This window comes from Contarinia nasturtii, unplaced genomic scaffold (genome assembly GCF_009176525.2).
Source record: "Contarinia nasturtii isolate CC-2019 unplaced genomic scaffold, AAFC_CNas_1.1 Cnas_scaffold_69, whole genome shotgun sequence".
Taxonomy (NCBI): domain Eukaryota; kingdom Metazoa; phylum Arthropoda; class Insecta; order Diptera; family Cecidomyiidae; genus Contarinia; species Contarinia nasturtii.
In genome coordinates, this window is record NW_022197427.1 from 60,230 (window position 1) to 82,892 (window position 22,663).

Consider the following 22,663-nt stretch of genomic DNA (forward strand, 5'->3'; position numbering starts at 1 on the left):
TGGGCATTACGAGAAATAGATCTGGTAAAATTTTCAACAACATTGATTTGTGGTACCGTAATGATGTAAAACTTTGAACAGGCTATTTTTTTATTGAAATTTCTTTAAACTTGGTGTGATTATTTATTTTGATAAGAAAATAATACTCATAAGTTTTCACGATAATTTAAGTTACTGCAACCATACATAGACCATAATTTCAGTTTATTCCCAAAAATTTCGGTTCCTTGTGCAAAAGTCAGCTTGCGTACGTAAGCCTCTTTATTTATTTTTTTTTTTTTTTCATAAAAAACGTAGAAGAAATGGTTTTATTTTTTACTTATTTAAACATCATTTTGAATTTTTTAAATCACTCCAAACGATTGATTCAATCCAATCCACATAGTATGCGACTCTCGTGTAAATGTTTGGTATATTCAATCCACATCTATCACTGATGGGTACAATACCAACTATTGTGCTTGTATTGGTTTTGAGATATTGCAAAGGGCCTCCACTGTAAACTCGACAGGAACCTCTACTTCCACCACCAAAGGCACAATACTGCCCTTCAAAAAGGCCATTTCGGTATTGCGCACGACCTCTCGTCACCACTTTTGAGTTACATTCCTGTAGTGGCATTGATGTCAAATTTACTTTATACATTTGTGATGAAGTCGATGATCCTTAAACACATTTAGTTGAACTTTACACATTTCAAAATGAATTTGAAAATAAATTATTACTTACTTCTCGGATTTTGAAAATCCCAACCGGTAACAGTAAGCGGCACATTTGATGGTACCTCATCTAAATTTGTATGTAAACATGCTGGCCAAACAAAATTATTAAATGGAATTTTATCAACAACGCGAATCAAAGCAATGTCATTAGACATGGTTAAACGATCATAACCGGAATGAATGGTGATATTCTACACAAAATAATTTACATTATGTCTTTAGTTGTTATATGAAAATCAATATATATTTTTTCATAGTGACCTGTATATCACGCATGACTGGAGTTACTGTGTAATGTTTGGAATCGGCTAAAGAAGTCTATTAAATAATCATATTAAAAATGAAATGTAAAATGGTTTATGAAGAAACAATTCTATTACCTTTCCCAGTCGAACCTTTCTTAGTACACCCATTCTTGTGCAATGTGCTGAAGTGAGTACGAATTGGTCCGAAATAATGGTACCGCTACATCTGTAAACTAGTCTGTTTCTAACAAGATAGCCCAGCGCAGCCTGAGAATTAAACACCATTAGAAAATTTCCATGAAATGTAAAAAAAATCATAAATTTCGATCTCTCACCATCCAGGGAAAATCACCATCTTCCATCTTTTCATCCCCAAGAATATGCGGTGTTGGCAATTTACCGTACGTTTCACAAACTAAATCAAAGATAGTTGAAATTTCATCAGATATTTATAAAATCAATGAACTGTCTAAGTCAGAACTATGCGACTAAACCTACTAATTACCCATTTCTGAAATACGAGGTGTTTTTTTGAGTAATCCAATGATTTTTGAATTTTCTGTGTAAAAAAGAAAAGAGTCTCTGTTTAATCGAAGAACATTTTACATCGAATATAGTTATAATTAATACTTTTGCTTTGAGCAATACTCCAAGGAGTGACATTGTATTTATTTTTTGAATAAACGTTGGCTTTATTATTCACCAAAATTTCCACAATCTCTTCAAAACCTGGAAGGCAACCAAAAATCTCATATAATCGTAATTGAAAATTTTATCAGTTTCTTCTGAATATTTATACCATTCTCAACCGCTCTGTGCAGCGGTGTCCATCCATAGTCTTCTACTATATTAACATTAGCACCGTGTCGGATTAATGTTTCAACGACTTCTCTTTTGCCTTCATTTTTTATATGGGAAAAATAGATTTTTATTTAGTATCGCAAAAATAAACAGAATGAATTGAATTCGAGCACATGGCACAGTAAAAATTTAAGGGAGGACGATTAAAGGAGAGTTATCCGGGCTTACATTCTCCTTATGCCCCTGTATGTTCGTGACTGAAGAGATAAGAAAATAGATCAAACCTTCCAATGCAGCGCTGTATAACGGCGTTTCACCGGTAAAGGTCTGAATATTAACAACTGCACCCTTCCTAAGCAACAGTTCGACAATTTGCAGATAACCTATGGAAATGATTTTGATACAAAGTTTAAGAAATATTTTCAGGATTTTTGGTTTCCAAAACATTTTGTTGGCTTGAAAGAGTCACCTTTTTTTGCGGCCATATTTAATCTTAAGTGTAAATAAAAGATGAAATAATTAGAAAAATTTCACGGGACTAAAACAGTTTCTCTACTTACGGTGTCCATCCATCATCTTTTTTAATATTTATATCAGCACCACTTTCGATGAGTATTTCAACAACATTATAGAAATCTAAATTTAATAAGAAATGTATTTTCTATCACTTATATCGTGCGTGTTAAATATATTAAGAATTTGAACACTTTTGTTACCATTGAGAGTTGCATCAAAAATTGGGGCACGTCCGTACTTATTTTTCTTATTTATGTCGGCACCATTCTCGAGCAAGACTTTAACTGCATCAATTTGACCTGATGAAGAAGAAAAATCAATATACATTTCTGTTGTATTTTTTTACACGGGCTTAAAATTATGAAATTACCATTTGCAGCCGCGACAAATAAAGGTGTTCGTTCACCGCCATCTACGATATTAACGTCCATTCCACTTTCCAGCAATCCTTTTATTTTTGCTACATCACCTGTGTCCATACAATGATTTTTGGATAGAATAGATCCGTAAGATCTCCGCAAGATCCGGATCCAAGCGTGCGTACGCTGCCGCATGATGCATACATATATAATACGCATGCAAATTCGTTATTCTTATTTCGCATACTTTGATTCGCATGCCATAGCATTACGGAATAACGAATGTATGTATCATGCGGCTACGTACGCACACTTGGTCTATTCTATCCAAAAATCATTGTATGCCTGTGAAACAGGTTTCAAAACTATCCCCATACACATGTTTATTTGAAGGTTTCAATTACCATTACGAGCCGCCGTATGAAGTTTTTGCCCTGGACTGTGACAATTTTTTTTTTTTGGAAATTCATATAATCAAAATGTGAAATGAAATTCATTGTTTAATACGGAGCCTGAGTTATTAAACTTGCTGACTTGTTACCAAGCATCAAATAACTTTTACTTACTTTTTAGGAGGTACCAGAATGTCGATGATTTGTTGATTTCCTGTCAAAAATGAAAAGAGTCTTCGTTAAATTGATGATAATTCGACAAATATGATTATAATTAATACCTTGCTTAACAGCAATATCATAAGCGGATTCATTGTTTCTATTCTTTAAATTGGCAATGGCACCATTTTTTTGTAAAGACCTTACGATCTCCACAAAACCTAAAATGACGAACGAAAAATGTCATGCGATAACAATTATTTGAGTTTCGTTATTTGTCTTAATACCTCCTTCAACTGCTTTGTGCATCGGTGACAATCCATCGTTATCTTCTATGTTAACATCGGCACCCTTTTCGAGTAGCATTGAAACGACATCTTCATGACCTGAATTTTGAGTGAAAAAAAAATCAAATTTATTTAGTTCGTGGAGAAAAAGAAAATCAAATGAAATCATGATTAAATAAATGAAAAATACCAGCCGAAACAGCGCTGTATAACGGCGTTTCCCCATCATTGTTCGGAAAATTGAAATCTGCGGCTGCTTCAATTAGCAGTTCAACAATTTGCTGATGACCTATGAAAATGATTTTAATTTTGAAAAAATAACGTTGAAAACATTTCTTTCGATTATCCCAAGAACTCAAATTTCACCGTTCGCCCCGGAGGTTCTACACCGTGCGTAAACACGGAATAAAATGCGGAGCGAAAACCCCGGGACTAACGGTGCAATTTGAGTGCACCTTCACGAGCTGCGACATTTATTGGAGTCCATCCGGTATTATTTATTACATTTACGTCAGCGCCATGTTTGATTAGTAAGTCTACAACACGATCGTGACCTTAAATTTTGATTAAATTTAAATGTTCAAACATATAAAGAGTTTTGGTTATTTAGTTTCTTTAGGCTTAAAATTGGTTACCATAGAAACTTGCAAGATAAAGTGGAAAAGTGCCGTGGGAACTTGAAGAAATATTTGCACCATTATTGATTAAAAACTCAACCACATTCGATTGACCTGAGAAAATGGGAATTCAAAACATTTTTGTATCTATTCATTGTATTTTGACAGTATCGAAGATATGAAATTACCCTTTGTCGCTGCCGCACATAAACCCAGGTTATAAGCACTATCTAAACGATCAAAGTTCACTCCTATTCTCAGCAATTGTTTAATTTGTATTAAATCCTTTGTCTCGTCTAATCATAAATAAAATTTAATAAATTCAACTGAAAATGGAATTTGAGTATAAAATCTTCGACAACACGAAGACAGCTTTCACTTTTATTTGAATTATTACACACTAATCACCAGAGTAGTGAGTGGATTTTATCTTAAATAAAACATACCTGAAGTGGCATTGATCAACACTGCACAAAAATATAGAATGCTTAGGATGAGTGACTTCATGGTTGAATTTACACGAAATTCAATTAATTGAATTGGTTACGATTAAATTATAATGGAAATGAATCTACCAAAAACTGAAACGAAAATGTCTGTTTAAACTCAATTTTTGCGATATTGACCTGAACGGAATTAAGAAGAAAGCGAACTGCTCGTTAAAGATTACATTTCGTTATGGTTGAGCATTTTGTGCTTTCATGATAACTTATTAACAGAAGTGATTATTTTCAAATTAGATAAACCCCAGCGTCATATGTCAACGTTGATAATAATTTTTGCGTGTATTTCATATTTTTAGCCGTATAAAAGTCATGCAATGTGACACATTGTGAATCATTGTGAAATACCCAATAGACTGACCGGTTTTTTTTTCATATTTTTATTTTCTTTTCGGAGCAAATTTTTTCTGAAACCGCTTGCTATCAACTATATAACCAAAATTTTGATTTTCGTACTTCCTTTGATATGAAGAAGATGACAAGCAATCGTGCAAAATGAGTAGTAGGAAGCTCAACGGGTGAAACCGATGATGCTGCAATCAATGACAAACCAGGAGCTGACGACCAGCCAGAGTCACGTACAAACGCACAGTGAGCGCATTGTATAGAAGTACATATAATTTTAGATGATTGTTTACTTACACTAGCGCCACAATTGATTCGACGTTCAACAAGTACAATTAAGCAGTTAGATGTGAAAACACATTCACGCACAACATTAAATCGTAGCATACTCTGTAAGACAAGAGCAATAGCTGGTGTTGAAACACCGTTTTAAAACGTCACCGTCTCTTATCGTTTGTGGCGTTACTGTACGAAGACGTTTGTCAGTGGGTTCACCGTGTGCGTACAAAGGCACGGGCGTCGCTAGCAGGGGGCAGGGGGTGCTCGTTTTTCATGTGTCTTGCCCTCCCTTAATGGAATTCCTGGCGACGCCCATGTACAAAGGAACCAAATTTGGCGATTAAAGATGTTGGGAGTCCGATCGCCGGTTCGTCTAATGAACATCCGCCGTCATCAACCCAGCTTATCAATTTGAATAAGAATTGTTTACGCAAAATATTCGCTTGGTTATCAATAGGAGAATTAAATTCGTTGGCAAAAACATGTAAAAAATTGCAAAAAATAGCCGGTGAATATTTCCATACTAAATATATTATCTGTGTATACACAGTATGCGCGAGATTAAAAATGGTGAACTATCAACATCAGAGTTGAAGGATCCAGTTGCATCGCTGATTGGTCTTGCGAAATTTGTCAAAAAGGCAATTTGGCTTTTTTCTCAAACGTTGAAAAATGAATTTAATTTTGATTTTAAAAAAATATGATTTTTATTCTATTTTTATTTCAGATGCTTTCTTATGAGTTTACATAAAACATGTTTTGCTGAAAATACAGATTAAATAAAATGGTTTTGCGTTTAAATAAATTGCACGAAAAATATAACTCGAAAATGAAAGTGTTACTAAACGAGTCGTCGAGTTTGAAACGACTGATATTATTTACATTTATATATCAAAGGCATGCAAAACCTTTGTATGTTCGTCATTGGTTCCACTGTTTTTGGTTCTGACTCAAGCTTTTTTCTCATGCCAATCAAAAACTGTGCCCATGTTTTTCGCTGTTCATTGTAACTGTTCATGATGAATTTCATATGGCATGAAAGAACATCACATAATTTGCATTGATTTTCTTCGCTTCATTCGCATTGGCCGCGTTCAAAAGTTTATTGCACAATTCAATAACGGTGGCCTTGTCCGCTCCAATGCTCGCTTCAAGTTGGTCAGCTATTGTCATTTTACTGTTGAATTGTTCGCGCAATCGATCGTATTCCGATTGCATTACATGCAAATCACGTAGGACTTGTTTCAAATGCTTTTTATTAGGTAGATTCTCAATCCATTGCTCATATGAATCGCCAAACTTATAATCTGCGATACAAATCTCTGACAATTCGTACGAAATTATTGGATAAATGATGTGGCATGCTTTTCTTATACCAACTTCCTGTACTAAATTAATGTCTTTGAATTTCCGATGAAAAAGCAGCCATCTCTTCTGTATATCGGGTATCACTTGGTGTACTTGATCTATATAGGTGGTATTCAGGAATGGAAGAGTTAGAACCTCAAATTTGTTTCTAATTTCATCAACCGTTGTGAATGGAGTCAACAGGAAATTTAAATTTTATTCTATGGGAAGTTTTGCGGCAGATATTTTTGCTTTAAATTTATCCACTAACGTAGAAAATGTCACGTTGTCATCGCCGTTGATCAGCTTTATGGATTAAGATTGGAAATATTAAAAGTCCGAAATAGAAGAAATGACAGAAGAAAAAATATTGAAAAATTTATTGTTTTTTACAATTTCTAATACCTGAACAAATAATGATAGCAATAAGATACTTGAAAACAATCTCATTTCTCTCACTCAAATTAAACGCTTTGTACAAAACAGAAGTTTAAATAATTCAGATGATTGTTTATAAGGTGTTTTATATACGCTATAATGATGGGACGCTAATCGTGTTAACATTCACGAAAATTCAAATGGCATTTCAGAAATGGATGGCGAATAAACGCAAAATCGGTATTATTATTACAAAATTTCATTCGATTCAATAAAAAAATTCAAACTAGTAGAAAATAAAATATTTTTCAAGCCAATATAGGTGTTCACATATAGTTTGATCGAAAACCCCGAATTATCCGTCATTAGTTTTAAGAATCTCTCATTAGTTTTACGATACAAATAATTTTCGACACACTTAAAATTTTCATACAAAAACTACTAAAAATGGGAATTTTCGTATCGGAGCCATGATATCGAACTATAACTATGTGAACGATTGAGCAAAACATCGGATATTTTTTTTTTTGAAAGGTACCCCTAATATGCATTGAAATCACACCAGATGTGTGCGGAAAAGAAAAAAGTTTATAATTCTTGTTAACGTGAATTCATCACACAGTCGATAAAAAAATGTTGAATATCAAGTGTGTAGTATCGATGCTCTTTGGAGTTCTTTTCATTTTCAAAATTGTCGAGGCCAAAGTTTATCTTAAATTTAAAGCTCTGGATCCATCAACGAAAAAGGAGACGAAATATCACGTTGAAGATTTACCTCAATCATTATTTCAAATAACAGCGCACTACATGTGGGAGCATTTTATTGAAAAAGAAGCTTGGAGTCTTATGCGTGAGCCACTTGGATTTGGAAAAGACAATTATGGAAATTACATCGCACATATGGTGACTAATGAGATGAGCCAAAATACATTTTTGGGTTGCTTTAAAACTTCAACCGGAGAGTTGGTTGGCTTTGATCGAACAATGTGACGAGGGATCTTCTGCACTTGTAATTGTTTTTATATTTAAAAATTAATACGATCACATATTAATTTCATTTCTTTCCAGACTTTTTTGTATATAAAAAAAATCGAAATCGAAAACCAATAGAAGTACTTGTAAACCAAATTTTTGGAGCAATATACTTTAATGTATGTGACAAGTATGGAGTTAATAGATATTTGTGTAGCGATGGACTGGTTGTTCTTCCAGATTATCGTGGTCTGGGTATAAGCACGAACCTTCTACAAGCAAGACAAGGAATTTGCAAAAAGTACGGATTGCACGTATCTTCATCCACGTTTTCAGGCGACATCTCCAACAAAGCAGCCATATCAGCTGGATTCACGAATCTTGACGTAAGCATACCGTAAGTATCGACGTAGAAAAACAACAATACTTCATCTGTATTAATCGATTGAATTCTGTTTCAGATGGAAAGAATTTATCAATGCACATGCCAAACTAGCTCATTTAAGGGAGTATGTAGAAAACAGCGAATATTTTACACGTAGATCGATCATCTACAATTTTTAAAACGATTATTTTTCGATCACATTTTTTCTTTTGATAATTATAAATTTTAAAATTCTTATATTGCGAAAATGGGACTATTTGTATTCGTTGCGTTCAATTAGTTGACAGAAGAGAAGAAAATGAAGTAACTTGCAAAAAAATTGTTTTTCATGTTTTGAACTAACTTTAATTTCAATGTTAATTTAATTCAATCATGCACGTGTCGTGAAGTTAGAGAGAATTAATATTTTCCTCATATAATACTACTTTTGCTCAATATTGAAACTTTGAATAAATATTTGCTAGATTCACTAAAAAATTTATTTTTTGTATAATGTGTCATGATGTACACAATTGATTTGAGTTAAGGTTAAAGTTTGCTTTCTTTTGAACAGTTTTGCATCTTTTTGTGTCATTGATGACTGAGAACAAGCTATGTGCAAAAGAGTTCCTCATTTCTTGGAGTTGCTTTAAATTTGGATCTAAGAACTACATTTCAAAATAAAGTGCTGAAGCTTCTTAAATGTTAAAATAACAACAAAATACTTTATAATGCATCAAAATTGAATATCAATGCTTCATCATGAGATTCGAATTAAAACTTCAAAGTTGCCTTCTTTGTGGTTGGCCATGTAATTTACTGCGTAATTGTCTTGAACGCCATATAGTAAGTGACTATTGATTTTATTATCTGAAAAACAATTTCAATTTAATTCAATGCAAAACACAACAAAATTCCACTCACTTTCGAGAACGTTTCCAAATCCAAACGAGCCACACTAAAACCACGATAAAACATTGGACGTTTAGCATTTCCAATCATGAGAATAAAGCATTTTTGCAATTCGACCGGAAGTTCATACCAATTCGATCGATACAAACAGCCGCACATTTTATCATAACTTTCGTTCGCCAATTTACCAAAGAAACAATACAAAAACAAAGTTAGCAGTGATATTGAAAATGCCAACAGAAGAAAGAGAATTCTAAAATCAATGTGTTTCAATTGCTGAAATGATATAGACATTTTTTTGGTTAAAAATTGGACAATGGACAAGTTTAAGGAAAATGTCGAAAATACCAAATCCAACTGAAAAAGGACACAGGATAGATAGATTATTGTGCTGATGAGCAATATCATTATGAAGCTACCGTACACTTCTGCTGAATCTAAGAACCATCTGAAAAATGGATTAAGTTTTTTTCTTAACTTTGTATTATGTGGAACCAATGTATTGAATAATTTCTTAGACTTTTTTCTTGCGTCATTTCCTAGCGAGCCAATTCAATTTTTAATGTACAGAGTTAAACTTACTTCTTGATCGAAGCATGAAAACGAATCAATTCAAACAGCAGCTCTTTGCGATTTGAAATGTTATCCGGCCGCTTTAATTTCGTCACCAAATCTTGAAACATTCCATAAAATGCTTGATGATTCAAACACATTGAAATGAAAAGCGTCAAAAGAGGCAACGACACAAACAGATACGCTTCGCCCATGAGGATTAGAAAAAATATCTCAATTACGTAACCAAGAATGGTTTTTTGATTCCAAGGGAAACTAAAATGAATTATAAAGTAATACCGAATATTTTAGTATATTTCAAATGTTCAAAGGGGATGTCCTCGAGGAAGTATATTTAAATTTTAAAAAGTTACTATTATATAATTACATCACTTTGAATGGATAAAATGCATATTCTGTATCAAATTCTCCAATTTTTACATAAGAAAAAGTCGCTGTCGCTATGGACAACACAATGGTACCAACGGAAAATATGTACACAGCACAGAAGTGACACAATTTATAAAACCATTCACTGGAGTTGTTTGCTTCCACCAATAATTGAAATGAGTCTTCATTTGCATCTAAGAGGAAATTTGCAATAAATAAAAATTCTAATTTTTGTGACTTGTGTTTGGAGATACTTACAATTTTCATAAATTTCGTTGAGGTCTATGAAAATTCCATTGATTCTGTGTTGGGAAAAAAATGCCACAATGGCAATATAGACCGCAACAATTGTACCAACAATTTGGAATATTGCGTATAATGATTCTTCAAGGTAAACTGACACAAATTTGATGAAAAAAGCAATACTCGCTACACATCCAGCTGACGACAACGGTGAAATGGTACAAGCACAAACCAAACGAACCCGTCTTTCCCATTTGCCCATTTTTTGGTCGGCTGAACACATGTTCAGCCAAATCAATGCTTGATGAACCGATTGAAGTGGTTTCATTTCACAGATATGGGTGAAAAAAAATTGATAATGTTTCCGCGAAATGTAATAAATGAATTTTCACACCAAAACTTAATTCGAAAAAAATTTCGTCGATTTACAGAATTTTCCTTAAGAATGTCCAGTTGCTTAATTTTACTTCACTTGAGAATTTAAACTGACATTGTATGTGGTACGGAGCGCTTTTTATACGCTCATTCTTGTTTAAATATTAAGGTGATATTCCCCTTCACTGTAGCAGAATGTCAATCCAGTGTTACGCCTATTGATGGTGAATTTTTAAAAATTCTTTCATTTCCAAACAGTGAATAGAATGACCATTTTCAAACCATGAAACGTTGAAACATTCTTGAAAACGTGAACAATGCATATTTCATAATCCATACTTGAAGTATGATACTTCTTTTGATCAGGAAGTGGCCAAAATGATTTTTAAATTCAACCATCACCCAGAGCATGGAAATAATGACAGCTCGGCAACGCTTTGTTAGAGATTAGTACCGCTGGCAACCGCAGAACTATATAGAATTATATGAAGTTATTTGGTGGCGTTAGTAAGCAGTCTTATTGCAATGCTTTGCCATCACCGTTGGTTTTTTTATCATGCATTGATGTCGATTTATTGGCGTTTTTATGACAAGCACACATCTGTATTCTGTATTTAAAAATGAAAATTCTTGAAAAATGTACATTTGATAAAATGCAAACGTCCAAAAATTGTTTACTTCGTGTCAATCATTTTTCGGTTATCGTCCATAAATAGCTTTTGATAGAACATAAAATTGTGACTTCATGCATCCGAAAAACTTCGCGCAATGACGAAACGTTCTAGTTTTTGGTTACAACGAATAAAATGACGATGTTTTTTATTGATTAATCATCAAGCTGACATGTTTATGGAAATTTTCGAGAAAAATTTGTTCAAAATCCGTGAATGTTCAAAAATCAGATGCTTTGTGTGGATTTTTATTATTGCGAACAATTCTTAATAAAATATTTAAACTACTTGTTTCTCGTGTTATATTTTGCACATCCAAACACAAACTAAAGAGTTTGGGAGCTTTAAATTCAAAAATTCATTGGAAGCGATGTCACTGCGATTCAATATGAATGCTTTAGAAAATGTTTGGTAGTTAGTTCCTTTATTTGAGCACTTACAGATTGCTCAAAACTAACGTTGAAAGAATGTTTAGAAAATAGAGAAGAAGGGAGGAGAGTGTCGCTATGAAGTAGTTAAGTGAACATGGCGCAATTTTTTTTTAATGACCCATTCTAAATTTTTTTTAGAGAGATAGCGTATATATACTTGAGATAGTGTTTGACGGTCAAACTTTGACCAGATGATAGCATACAACACACCAGTCAGTTTAACTTGAATTGTGTGAGCGAATAGAAGCAAAACAAAAAATGTTCATTGAGTTACTGTTACTAATTTTAACTGCGATTGTTTTTATTGCATACACGTACTACAAACGAACGCAAAACCTTTGTGCATATTTCGATGAACGAAATCTAAAATACAAAAGTGGATTGGCTGGATTACAGTCATTTTATTCCATTTTGTTTAACAAAATAGACGCTTTTGAATTGAGTCAAAGTTTTTATGATGCATTTCCTGACGAATCGTACGTTTTTGCACACTTTAACCGAATTACTTAATTGAATTTCATTCAAAATCATTTTATAGAATCTATGGAGTGCTCGATAGCACCATTCGTCAATATGCCGTTCGTGATCCTGAGGTCTATAAAAAGATTGCCATCAAAGATTTCGATCATTTCGAAGACCATCGTGCCATTTTCAACGAGAATATGGATGAATTATTTGGAAATAGTTTGATATCGATGCACGGTGAGAAATGGCGTCAAATGCGAGCGACACTTAGTCCAGCGTTCACTGGAAGTAAAATGCGTCAAATGTTTGAGCTGGTGTCAGAATGTGCCGATGAAATAGTTAAATATTTTCAGAAAAAGTCCGCAAATGGTGAGAAAATCAACATTGAAATGAAAGATTTCTTCTCGCGATACACAAACGATGTGATCGCTACGTGTGCCTTCGGCATTAAGGTAAATTCCTACGCTGATCCAAACAATGACTTTTATGCGAACGGTAAAAAAATATTAAACTTTGGCGGTTTCTTTAAAACTCTCAAATTTTTTGCCATAATAATTTTTCCGAAAATTACCCGAGGTTTGAAATTGAAGTTTTTTGATCCATTGGTATCGAATTTTTTCAAAAATATGATTCTTGACACAATGAAAATGCGACAAAATAATAAAATCCATCGGCCTGATATGATAAATATGCTGATGAAAGTGCGTGAAGGTAATTTGGAGCAGCACAATGATGAAAAGATACAAGAAGGTTTTGCAACGGTCGATGAATCAGATGTTGGAAAATTCACTGTCATCCGCAAGTGGAACGACAATGAAATTGTTGCGCAATGCTTTTTATTCTTTTTGGCCGGATTTGAGACATCATCGACGATGCTCACCTTTGTTGCTCATGAACTCATTGTAAATGCGGATGTTCAGCAGAAACTGTACGAAGAGATTGCCGAAGTGAACGAACGACTGGGCGGAACACGAATTACATACGATGCACTTCAAAAAATGAAATATTTAGATCAAGTGATTTGTGAAGTTTTGCGGAAATGGCCACCCGCCACTCAAACCGATCGTAATTGTGTTAAAGACTATATCTATGATGACGGCAAATTGAAGTTTAAAATTGAGAAGGGATCTAACGTCATTTTTCCCGTTTATGGCATTCAACATGATCCGAAATACTTTCCAAATCCAGACAAATTTGACCCGGAGAGATTTAACGATGAAAATAAACATAATATTGTACCAGGCACTTATGTACCCTTTGGAGTCGGTCCGAGAAACTGTATTGGTATGTCATTGGTGTATGCACCACTTTAATTTTTTTGTGCAACCAACGAATTTTTTCGTACGTGAACGATGTTGAATGTAGTTTTTTGAACATTTTAAATATTTGATATAGGTTCTCGTTTCGCCCTGATGGAAATGAAGGCCATTCTTTATTATTTGTTGTTGAACTTTTCATTCGAAGCGAATAAAGACACACAAATTCCATTGAAGATGAAAAAAGTTCCATTCCAAATATTGACGGAAAAAGGTGTGCACCTGGAGTTGAAGCCGCGTCTGAATTGACGTACAGTGAGGACAACATGGCGTTTCTTGCTGATAAAACTTATCAATTAGGTCGAATGCATTAGATAATTCAAGATTGAGTGTACAAAATCTGATAAGGAAACAACACGATTTATATCAATAAAAAGGCCATTTGACTTGAATTCGTCAACGATTTCAGTATATATTTTTTTCATATTTTTTAAAATGTTGATTTTTATCGATAAACAAAGATTATTATTTTCTAATTCACTTCTGGAAAGAAGAAAATCAGAGAAAAGAAGATGCAATGATGGAAAAAAAATATGTGAGCAAAGAGAGGTTATATAATTAAATTGGTATGCAAACCCAGACTTATGATATGACTTTGGTGTGTTCATTGTGCAATTGGCCTTGACTCTTTGGTGGTTTTATTACTGTCAACTTGATGTTGAGTAAACAATGGACCTAAAGAAAAACTGCATTTGTTAATTACTTTTTGTCAAAAGTTGATGTTTATTTTTGTATTATTTGTTTCTTTTAAATTACAGACAATACTGGTTTTTGCACACGATATTCAACGAGGACATTATTGAAAAACACATGGGTAGAAGGGAAAATATTGTCTGTCCAGAACGATGATGAACCTCCAATTAATAGACGATACACAGTTAATGTTCTAGCACAAGATATTGTCGTCAGGGACATTTTAAATGGGAAGGCTAGCTTAATATAGACCAGGTAAAATATTTGCAATTTTCAAATAAATTAGTCATTTTTTAGTTAATAATATATTGATCATTATTTGTTTTTAGGTGAACTGGTGTGGTATAACATCAACCTTTGCAATGTAGACCATGATTATGCAAGTCATGAATACCTACACACTGATGCTCCAGTATTGTCTGTAATTAAAAGAAACAAAAAATTTGTTTATAGGTGATATTGAAAAAGAAACTCCTGCATCAACTTACCGATACTGAGAGAGATACTAAATAAGAACAGACACAATATGACCTTCATAGTGAATTCTTTCTGACCGTTTCTGACTCGTTTTTGAGTGCAACATGGTATATATAGTAACGATTGAATGACAAACATTTATTTTTTTTTGAAAAAATGCAATAAAATGATAATAATTTAAAAAGCTAAATTTCAAACCACATTTTCAATTGTTGTAGCTTGTTGTATTTACTCTGTACATTTCAAATGTTCAAACTTGAACAATAGAAATTGTTTTGAAAAATATAGAATGCTCTTAATGTTTTTTTGCAAAAAGTATTTACAATGGTAGAAAAATAAAATGTCTTACATACGTAAGATGAACTTTTCCGCACTGTGATCCACAAAATTCATTTATAAGTTATAAATTATAAACTATAACTTATCTTTTACTTGAATTTGAACTCACGAAAAACTGAATCTGACATTAGTTTTAGATAAAAATAATTTTCGAAGCACTTTTCTTACAAAAACTACTAAAGATGGGAATTTTTGTATCGGAGCCATGCCTATATGATATCGTAATCATGTGAAAATTTGCAGAGGTTATTTTTTTCACAAAAAGTTAACATTCTGAAAGTTTGAAGAAATTTCAATGCATATTAAGGGTACTTCCCATACAAAATTTCGTTTTAGAGCGAAAAATCCAAAATATTGTTCGGGAGGTGCCCCTAATATTCGTTGAAATGTCTTCAAACTCTCGGAATAGTATTTATGTGTGATAAAAATAACCTGTGCAAAGTTTCAGCTCATTACGATATCATACAGGCATGGCTTCCATACAAAAATCCAAATTTTTTGAATTTTTTGTATGAAAAGTGTTTCGAAAGTTGATTGTATCGCAAAACTAACGTCATATTCGGTTTTCTCGTACCCAAAAACCCCCCAATACACATTTTTGAGTGTTTAAGCATACATTAAATATCACTTTTGGAAGAAAAATTGAATTTTTCCCATGGATGGACATGGGCATCACACCAGACATGACACTTTACCCTGTCAACCAAAGTCGCTCAAAATCTAATGGTTTCTATTCCTCGGCACCCCCAATCATCCTGTGAAGTCAGATTTTGAATTACTTTTCTTGTTTGAAAGTTATCGTGTTAACAAATTTTTGCGTACAGGGTACAGCGTACAGCGTACAGCGTACAGCGTACAGCGTACAGCGTACAGCGTACAGGGTACCACGCACATACATTCGGACATCGAAAAAACGCTAGATTCGTGTTCCCTGGCTCCTAAAACACCCAGAAAACATGTTTTTTGAGGATGTCAATTTTTCGACCGATTCCAATACTTTACCTTACACACTAGGTGTGTGCGGAAAAGTAAAATGAAATATATTTGACAGATTAAGAATTTAAAGCAACGAAAATATGTTTGTTTGGTAAAGTGTTGTATCATGGATATGAGCCTAAACTTATGCAATTGCATTTTGACTTTGATACAACAAAAGTGAAATGCTTAAAAGCTTTTTTTAGATTTTGAGATTGATAAATTTAGTTTTTTCAAATAAAATATTAATTAAATCTAATAACCTATGCCTATCCGTTTTATATATTTTTATTGCTCTTTGGAAAACAATGGACCTTTGCATAGCACCATTTTCGGATGATGTAATTACATTAGAAACGTAATTAAAACTAATTAGCGTCGGTATTTTTAACGATACGATTATGAAAGAGTCCATCTTCAGAAATGATTTTGAATTTTAACTTATATATGCTCTTTCAAACTTCAGTCGTTATTCAATCGACAAGATCATTTGTGTTTTGTCAAAAATTAACGTAAAGAATTTTGTTCTAACCTTAACACAATGGATACAAATTCTAGTGGAACTGTAACAAGTCATCTCATTAAAGATTTCATTGATACACAAGAATTTTTGTTTCAAGATACAAAGAATGGGTAAGTGTCGAATAGTTGATTTCCTCATTTAGTTAAGAAACCACAAAAAGTAATGTTTGTTATTTATTTTATCCTACAGACCTGCTAATGTACCAAATCAAAGAAGAAATAAAAAAGATATAATTAAAGCCATTGAAGAATATCTAATTACCGATGAATATGAAGCGCCCCCAGAAATTTCTAACACGAATCAGAATGTCACTAAATTAGTTGACATCATCAGACAACCAACAACTATTGAGTCACAAGTACCGGACAATGGAATGAATTTGGCCAATGAAGGAATATTGCTACGTGGAAATGATATAATGAAATTACCATTCGAATGTGAATCGATCGGGATGAACTCTAGCAACACTGCTCAAAACAACAATAATAATGGTTGGTCAACAATTCAGATAATTAGTGCCGGATAATGGAATGTTGATTGATCAAACGAATGAAACTGTTTTTAAGTTATCGTCTGCCGAAACATTGGAATTTAATAAACCAAAGGGAAATATTGCATAGCAATATGAAGCATTAGTTGGGGATTTGATCGGCACAGATGACAGCGATAAAGATTCATTTGAAGAAGACATCGTTATAAATCATTTTAAATGCGAGCTTTGTTCGAAAGGGTTCACTGAAAAAGGGAAACTTAAAATTCATATTTGAACTCACACCGGTGAAAAGCCTTTTAAATGCGAATTTTGTTCGAAAGGGTTCACTACTACAATTAGCTTTAAAATACATTTGCGAACTCACACCGGTAAAAAAAAGTAAACCCCATAAAACAAACAAAAATTCATTTATAAATTGAAAATAAAATCCATTCTGCAGTGATGGGCACATTAGATCGCAATCGTCGCCTAGGAAAACGCACTTTTAAGACAATACTGGCTAACGAGAAACCATCACTGCCATTTTGCAGTTTTCATTGACGGATGAACGGACAGGGTGCATCGACGCACATTAAGATATCCAGAAATCGGCTCCAATAGTGTTTTCTCATCAGAATAATATTTTGGATGACCCCCTTGGTGTAATACGATACCCTTTTCCGACACACTGAGTTCACGTAAATTTAAAGTTAATATTATTTGTTAATTTTAAGTAATAAAGCATTCAATAAACTATGTTCATCAATCATTAACATAAGATTTGTTTCAAAAAATGCTGTTTAAATTCTAGCTTGTGCGAAGTAGGAAACGAAAATGAAATATATTTTCAAACAAAGTCCCCAGACAACAAATTTACATACTTTAGCAATTGCATACTTCTGGTTTATTATTTTCGATTTATATCAATTTTCTATTTTATTTACTATTTCATCGCAAATATATACATATACAGAGAAACAAAAAAATATAACAGCACCACAGATTGACAATCTTTTGTCGGGTGACCACAAAGACTATCTCGGCTTAAAATCGTATTCGCTTTGATAACAAATGCCAGTGCTAGAGTGCTTTGGTTTCGTGTGGCCTTGCAGATTTTCTTGTGGGTTCCATGGCTTGTTAGTTCCGCTATATCAAATAAATATACTCAGCAAACGCTTCAGAAAATTATCACAATAAATCAGACCTTTTTTGTTTGATAAATTTGCACCGCAAAAGTTATCTTCTTTTTTAAAATCCGGTAAAAAGTCTTGACGAACCGCAATCAGCAGATTATGCAAAATTCGCACGAAAATTTTCTAGAACATATCACCGATAAATTTGATTATAAAAGACTATGTGAATTAGCTTGAATTCACAATTCAGTTAGTAAAGTGGTCATTTACACACGGTAAGCTTGCTTATTTCCAAATAAAATTCGAAAAGTCAATATGGACAAGAAAATCGTTATTATCGGAGCCGGACCTTCAGGAGTGGCAGCTGCCACAAAACTTATGTCGAATGGCTTTAGCAACGTGACAATTTTGGAAGCTGGAAATCGCATCGGCGGAAGAATCAATACCATTTCATTTGGTGCAAACGTTGTCGATATGGGTGCACAATGGTATGAATTTCTACTTTTCTGTGATTAATTATTTTTTTTAGCTTTTTTGCCATTTTTCCTTGTCTTTTATTATTATTATTATTATTTATTCAGAAAAACAGCATACAGTTTGTTTAAATTACAATTAATGAAAATGCTGGCTCGAAGCCCAATTTGTATGTTGATGACTTAAAGTTAAAATAAAAAAAAATAAAAAAAAAATTGAACATTTTAAATTGCAACGAATCATTTAAATTTAAATTTTTTGAATATTTAATAAATAATCAAAAATATTTTTTCGAAAAATGTCAAGGCTTTTAGAATTACGAATATCTATTGGAACATTATTCCACATTTTGGAAATGCAATGAGCAAAAATATTTTCATTTGAAACTTTTGAAATCTTCATAACTTTTAAATTAAATGTATCTATTCTATGTATTGTATGTATATCTTCTAGGTGTCACGGTGAAAAAAATAACGTCGTTTATGAATTGGCCAAGGGAAAAAATGTATTGGCGCACAGTACCAAAATCCAAGAACTTAAACTTATCCAATCTGATGGTACCGACGTTCCAATCGAGATTACAAAGAAATTATCTGATTTGGCTTTCGATTTATACGATGGTGACGACTACGATGACGAAAGATCACAATTCAATGGTTCAGTCGGCAACTTTTTTGCAAAAAAGTAACACAATTTTAAACGATTCAATTTCGAATTTGATTTTGATGAATTTTTTTGGAATTCCTTTCTTTATAGATACAATGAAGCATTGAAAACTGATGAATTTAAAGACATCAGCCCCGAATTGGCTCATCAATTTTACGATTTATTCCATGAATTAGCGAATTCACTTGATGGCGCCAATTCATGGTATGAAACATCATGCAATTCACATGAATATGAGGACTGTGAAGGTGATCGAACGTTGAACTGGAAGGACAAAGGATATGTTACGGTTTTTGATTTGTTACAGGTATTTCTCATTTGTTTAATGACATCGCGATTAAAAGCACTATTTTGTCAATGTGAGAGAGTTGATATAATTCAAATAATTTCTCCATTCAAAAATAGAATAAAATTCCTGGTGGTGACAAGTCTCAGCCTATAATCGATGTTATTCCGCTGATCCAATTCAACAAAGAAGTGATGAAAATCGCTTACAATCAACCAGATGGACTTGCAAAAATCACATGTAAAGACGGAAGTTCCTATTCAGCCGATCATGTGATTTGCACCGTTTCATTGGGCGTTCTAAAAGAAAGATGTTTGAGCATGTTCGAACCGTTGCTACCTCGATGGAAATACAATAGCATCGACGGCATGATGATTGGAACCGTTGACAAAATCTACTTGGAATTCGACAAACCATTTTGGAGCGAAAATTGGGAAGGATTCTCTTGTTTGTGGAACTTGGAGCAGTTGAAAGAGGTACGAGAGGATCCGGTGAATGGGGACTGGCTCGAAGGGATCAACGGTTTTTATCCAGTCAATCCACTGCAACCCAATCTTATTTGCGGATGGGTCACTGGTGATTTTGCACGCAAAATGGAAGAAAAAAGCGATGAAGATGTTAAGACCGGCGCTGAAAAGATTCTTCGACAATTTTTGAAACATTTAAACATTCCGGATGCCACGAAAATGATTCGGTAAATTGAATTAAAACGATTGAATTTATATCCACAATTATATGTTCATTTCGTTTTTTGACAGCTCAACATGGTATTCAAATCCACTTTTCCGCGGATCTTACTCATGCTATACGTTGAAGGCCGAAGCATTGGAGGGAAATGTTCAAAAATTAGCCGAACCGATAAATGATTCGAATGAAAAGCCAATTGTTCAATTTGCCGGAGAGGCAACGAGTACCAAACACTATTCGTGCGTTCATGGAGCAATCGAATCCGGGTGGCGTGAAGCTGATCGTCTCATCAATTTTTACAAATAAATTTACAGGAATATTGTAATTGAGTCTCATTGAGATTCATTTGAATGAAACTCGATTAGAGAAATTGATTTGAACCTCGACTGAATAAAATGAAATTTTTTTGTGTGAAAACAAAAGTTGCAGAGAATCTGAAATTATTGTTTTAATTTGCAGACTTAATAATTTATAATTTGCATCAGCATGTCACTTCCGTCGCATGAACTTTTCTTTAATTTTTTTGTATCTTTATTTTCAATTTATAAAAGCTAAAACAAATTCAAATCAAACATTCAATTGGAACATTACACTGTAAAACCGATGGGATTAAAAATTAATATTTTCGGATTTTTTATATATAAAAATCTAAATGGATTAGAAAAAAATCCAAAAGGATTAAATTTTAAATCGATATGTGTGACAAGCAAGTGTGACAAAACACTAAAAAATGCCAATCTGCGAGAAAAGAGAATAAAAAGATCGATGGAGGTTTATAAATGTTGAATATGACATAATTTGATGCAGGGTTATTATCATGGTCTCTTTGTTCTATTGCCTCATTGAAAAAGAATTATTTCACCTGTGCCTATGACTGTACGCTGATAAATAAAAATAATTTTTATCTGTACCGTCTCTTCGAATCGCAATATCAATTTCCAAGTGCAAAATGTGTGTCACCTATTGTTATCGAATCGATTCAATTGATCATTTCGGTTATTTTTGCGTCGGACCTTTTACTCAGAAGGTAGCCATGATAAGATAAGATAAATTCATTTTGAAACGGTGCAATAATGTATAAAATTACTTTAAATTCGATTCGTGGTCAGTTTGTTTTTCGTTTTAATCGTAACAATGTATTTATCGATCATATGCGTGATACTCGTTGGCAGTGGTATAGGTAAAATTCTGTTGATTTTTTTTGCATAATTAAAAGAAAGTTTTTTTTTCTCAATCAAATGACTCGATTTCATTTAGTTGACAGTGCCGTTCGTACATCGCGTATCGTTGGTGGTGAGAAGGCAAAAATCGAAAATTTCAAATGGCAAGCCGCATTGTTAGAGAATTCAAAGATTTTCTGTGGCGGATCAATCATAACTCCAACCAAAATATTGACAGCCAGCCATTGCCTTGAAGGAAAAACAGATTTAACTAAGCTCCAGGCACGAGTTGGTTCATCGAATCCGTTGGAAGGCGGTGTTTTGAAATCAATTACTAAAATTCGTTCCCATCCGGATTTCAATAAACCAAGTAGCATGAACAACGATATTTGTGTAGTTTTTCTCGGCGAACCGTTAACTTTTGGAACGACCATAGGTGGAATACTGTTGGCTGGAACAAGTATTATATTACCACCGGATACACATGTTGTTGTTTCTGGATTTGGAGTGATAACACCGAATGGCAATAAAGTCGACGTACTACATTCAGTGTCGGTGCCAATTGTTGATTACGATCTATGCTATAAAAGCTATAAAAGCTATAAAGGGCCCGGAAAACTAACGAAGAATATGATTTGTGCTGGTTTCTATGGGGTCGGTGGGAAGGATGCATCCAAAGGCGACAGTGGAGGACCATTGGTTTATTCCGGCAATTCAGATCCGATTTTATACGGTGTTGTCTCATGGGGAGCCAAATGTGCCGATCCAAATTATCCGGGAATTTATACAAAAGTCTCTGTTTACCGTGACTGGATCAATAATGTCAATTGAAATGCTAACATTTATGGCAGCTGTTTTTATTATGAAGTTTGATTTGAAAAAATGCAACAAATTATGTTTCATTGAAATTTAATATGTACCAAAATCCCATTGAAAAGTCCAATTTCTTGTTTAAATATTGTTTGGCCATATGGGCAAACATTGATCGATATGTCATTGAGAGTACACACCATACAAGGTGCCACATTGCACATACACAAGCACAGCTTCCATATGATTTACAACGTGCTTTGACATTCTCTTTATTTTGGCACTAATTTTCGCTTTATGTGTATCTGGACGTGTTCTATTTAGCAT

The 22,663-nt window shown here is 33.5% G+C and overlaps 5 protein-coding genes and 1 long non-coding RNA gene across 7 annotated transcripts; 4 read left to right on the forward strand and 2 right to left on the reverse strand.

The window, feature by feature from the left end:
• Positions 1 to 291: 291 nt before the first annotated feature.
• LOC116338319 (ankyrin repeat domain-containing protein 50-like) lies at positions 292 to 4,751 on the reverse strand. Its single transcript, XM_031763520.1, has 22 exons — positions 4,545 to 4,751; positions 4,287 to 4,394; positions 4,117 to 4,212; positions 3,937 to 4,035; positions 3,672 to 3,770; positions 3,482 to 3,580; positions 3,317 to 3,415; positions 3,210 to 3,249; positions 3,048 to 3,082; positions 2,655 to 2,753; positions 2,485 to 2,583; positions 2,329 to 2,404; positions 2,238 to 2,260; positions 2,053 to 2,151; positions 1,767 to 1,865; positions 1,598 to 1,696; positions 1,473 to 1,526; positions 1,303 to 1,382; positions 1,103 to 1,234; positions 984 to 1,040; positions 730 to 913; positions 292 to 665 (listed from the first exon to the last, which is right to left on the reverse strand). Exons 1-22 carry the CDS (start codon positions 4,603 to 4,605, stop codon positions 331 to 333), a joined length of 2,172 nt encoding a protein of 723 aa, XP_031619380.1. The 5' UTR covers positions 4,606 to 4,751; the 3' UTR covers positions 292 to 330.
• Positions 4,752 to 9,078: 4,327 nt separating this feature from the next.
• Positions 9,079 to 9,984, reverse strand: LOC116339348 (putative odorant receptor 83c). Its single transcript, XM_031765212.1, has 4 exons — positions 9,781 to 9,984; positions 9,547 to 9,646; positions 9,211 to 9,474; positions 9,079 to 9,156 (listed from the first exon to the last, which is right to left on the reverse strand). Exons 1-4 carry the CDS (start codon positions 9,963 to 9,965, stop codon positions 9,103 to 9,105), a joined length of 603 nt encoding a protein of 200 aa, XP_031621072.1. The 5' UTR covers positions 9,966 to 9,984; the 3' UTR covers positions 9,079 to 9,102.
• A 2,112-nt stretch (positions 9,985 to 12,096) lies between these two features.
• Positions 12,097 to 14,054, forward strand: LOC116337744 (probable cytochrome P450 9f2). The gene is made up of 3 exons (XM_031762627.1): positions 12,097 to 12,336; positions 12,399 to 13,609; positions 13,721 to 14,054. Exons 1-3 carry the CDS (start codon positions 12,119 to 12,121, stop codon positions 13,888 to 13,890), a joined length of 1,599 nt encoding a protein of 532 aa, XP_031618487.1. The 5' UTR covers positions 12,097 to 12,118; the 3' UTR covers positions 13,891 to 14,054.
• An 86-nt stretch (positions 14,055 to 14,140) lies between these two features.
• Positions 14,141 to 14,938, forward strand: LOC116337811. The gene is made up of 3 exons (XR_004200825.1): positions 14,141 to 14,207; positions 14,400 to 14,589; positions 14,664 to 14,938. It is a non-coding gene; the product is annotated as an uncharacterized LOC116337811 (long non-coding RNA).
• A 3,579-nt stretch (positions 14,939 to 18,517) lies between these two features.
• LOC116338575 (spermine oxidase-like) lies at positions 18,518 to 20,799 on the forward strand. Its single transcript, XM_031763974.1, has 5 exons — positions 18,518 to 18,741; positions 19,181 to 19,411; positions 19,484 to 19,700; positions 19,799 to 20,373; positions 20,438 to 20,799. Exons 1-5 carry the CDS (start codon positions 18,569 to 18,571, stop codon positions 20,670 to 20,672), a joined length of 1,431 nt encoding a protein of 476 aa, XP_031619834.1. The 5' UTR covers positions 18,518 to 18,568; the 3' UTR covers positions 20,673 to 20,799.
• A 694-nt stretch (positions 20,800 to 21,493) lies between these two features.
• On the forward strand, positions 21,494 to 22,564 carry LOC116337856 (trypsin-like). 2 transcript variants are annotated; one of them, XM_031762827.1, is made up of 2 exons: positions 21,494 to 21,546; positions 21,624 to 22,564. In XM_031762827.1, exons 1-2 carry the CDS (start codon positions 21,501 to 21,503, stop codon positions 22,355 to 22,357), a joined length of 780 nt encoding a protein of 259 aa, XP_031618687.1. In that variant the 5' UTR covers positions 21,494 to 21,500; the 3' UTR covers positions 22,358 to 22,564. The 2 variants fall into 2 exon arrangements, with proteins under 2 accessions (XP_031618687.1, XP_031618772.1); XM_031762912.1 differs by having other exon boundaries at positions 21,500 to 21,540.
• Positions 22,565 to 22,663: the final 99 nt, after the last annotated feature.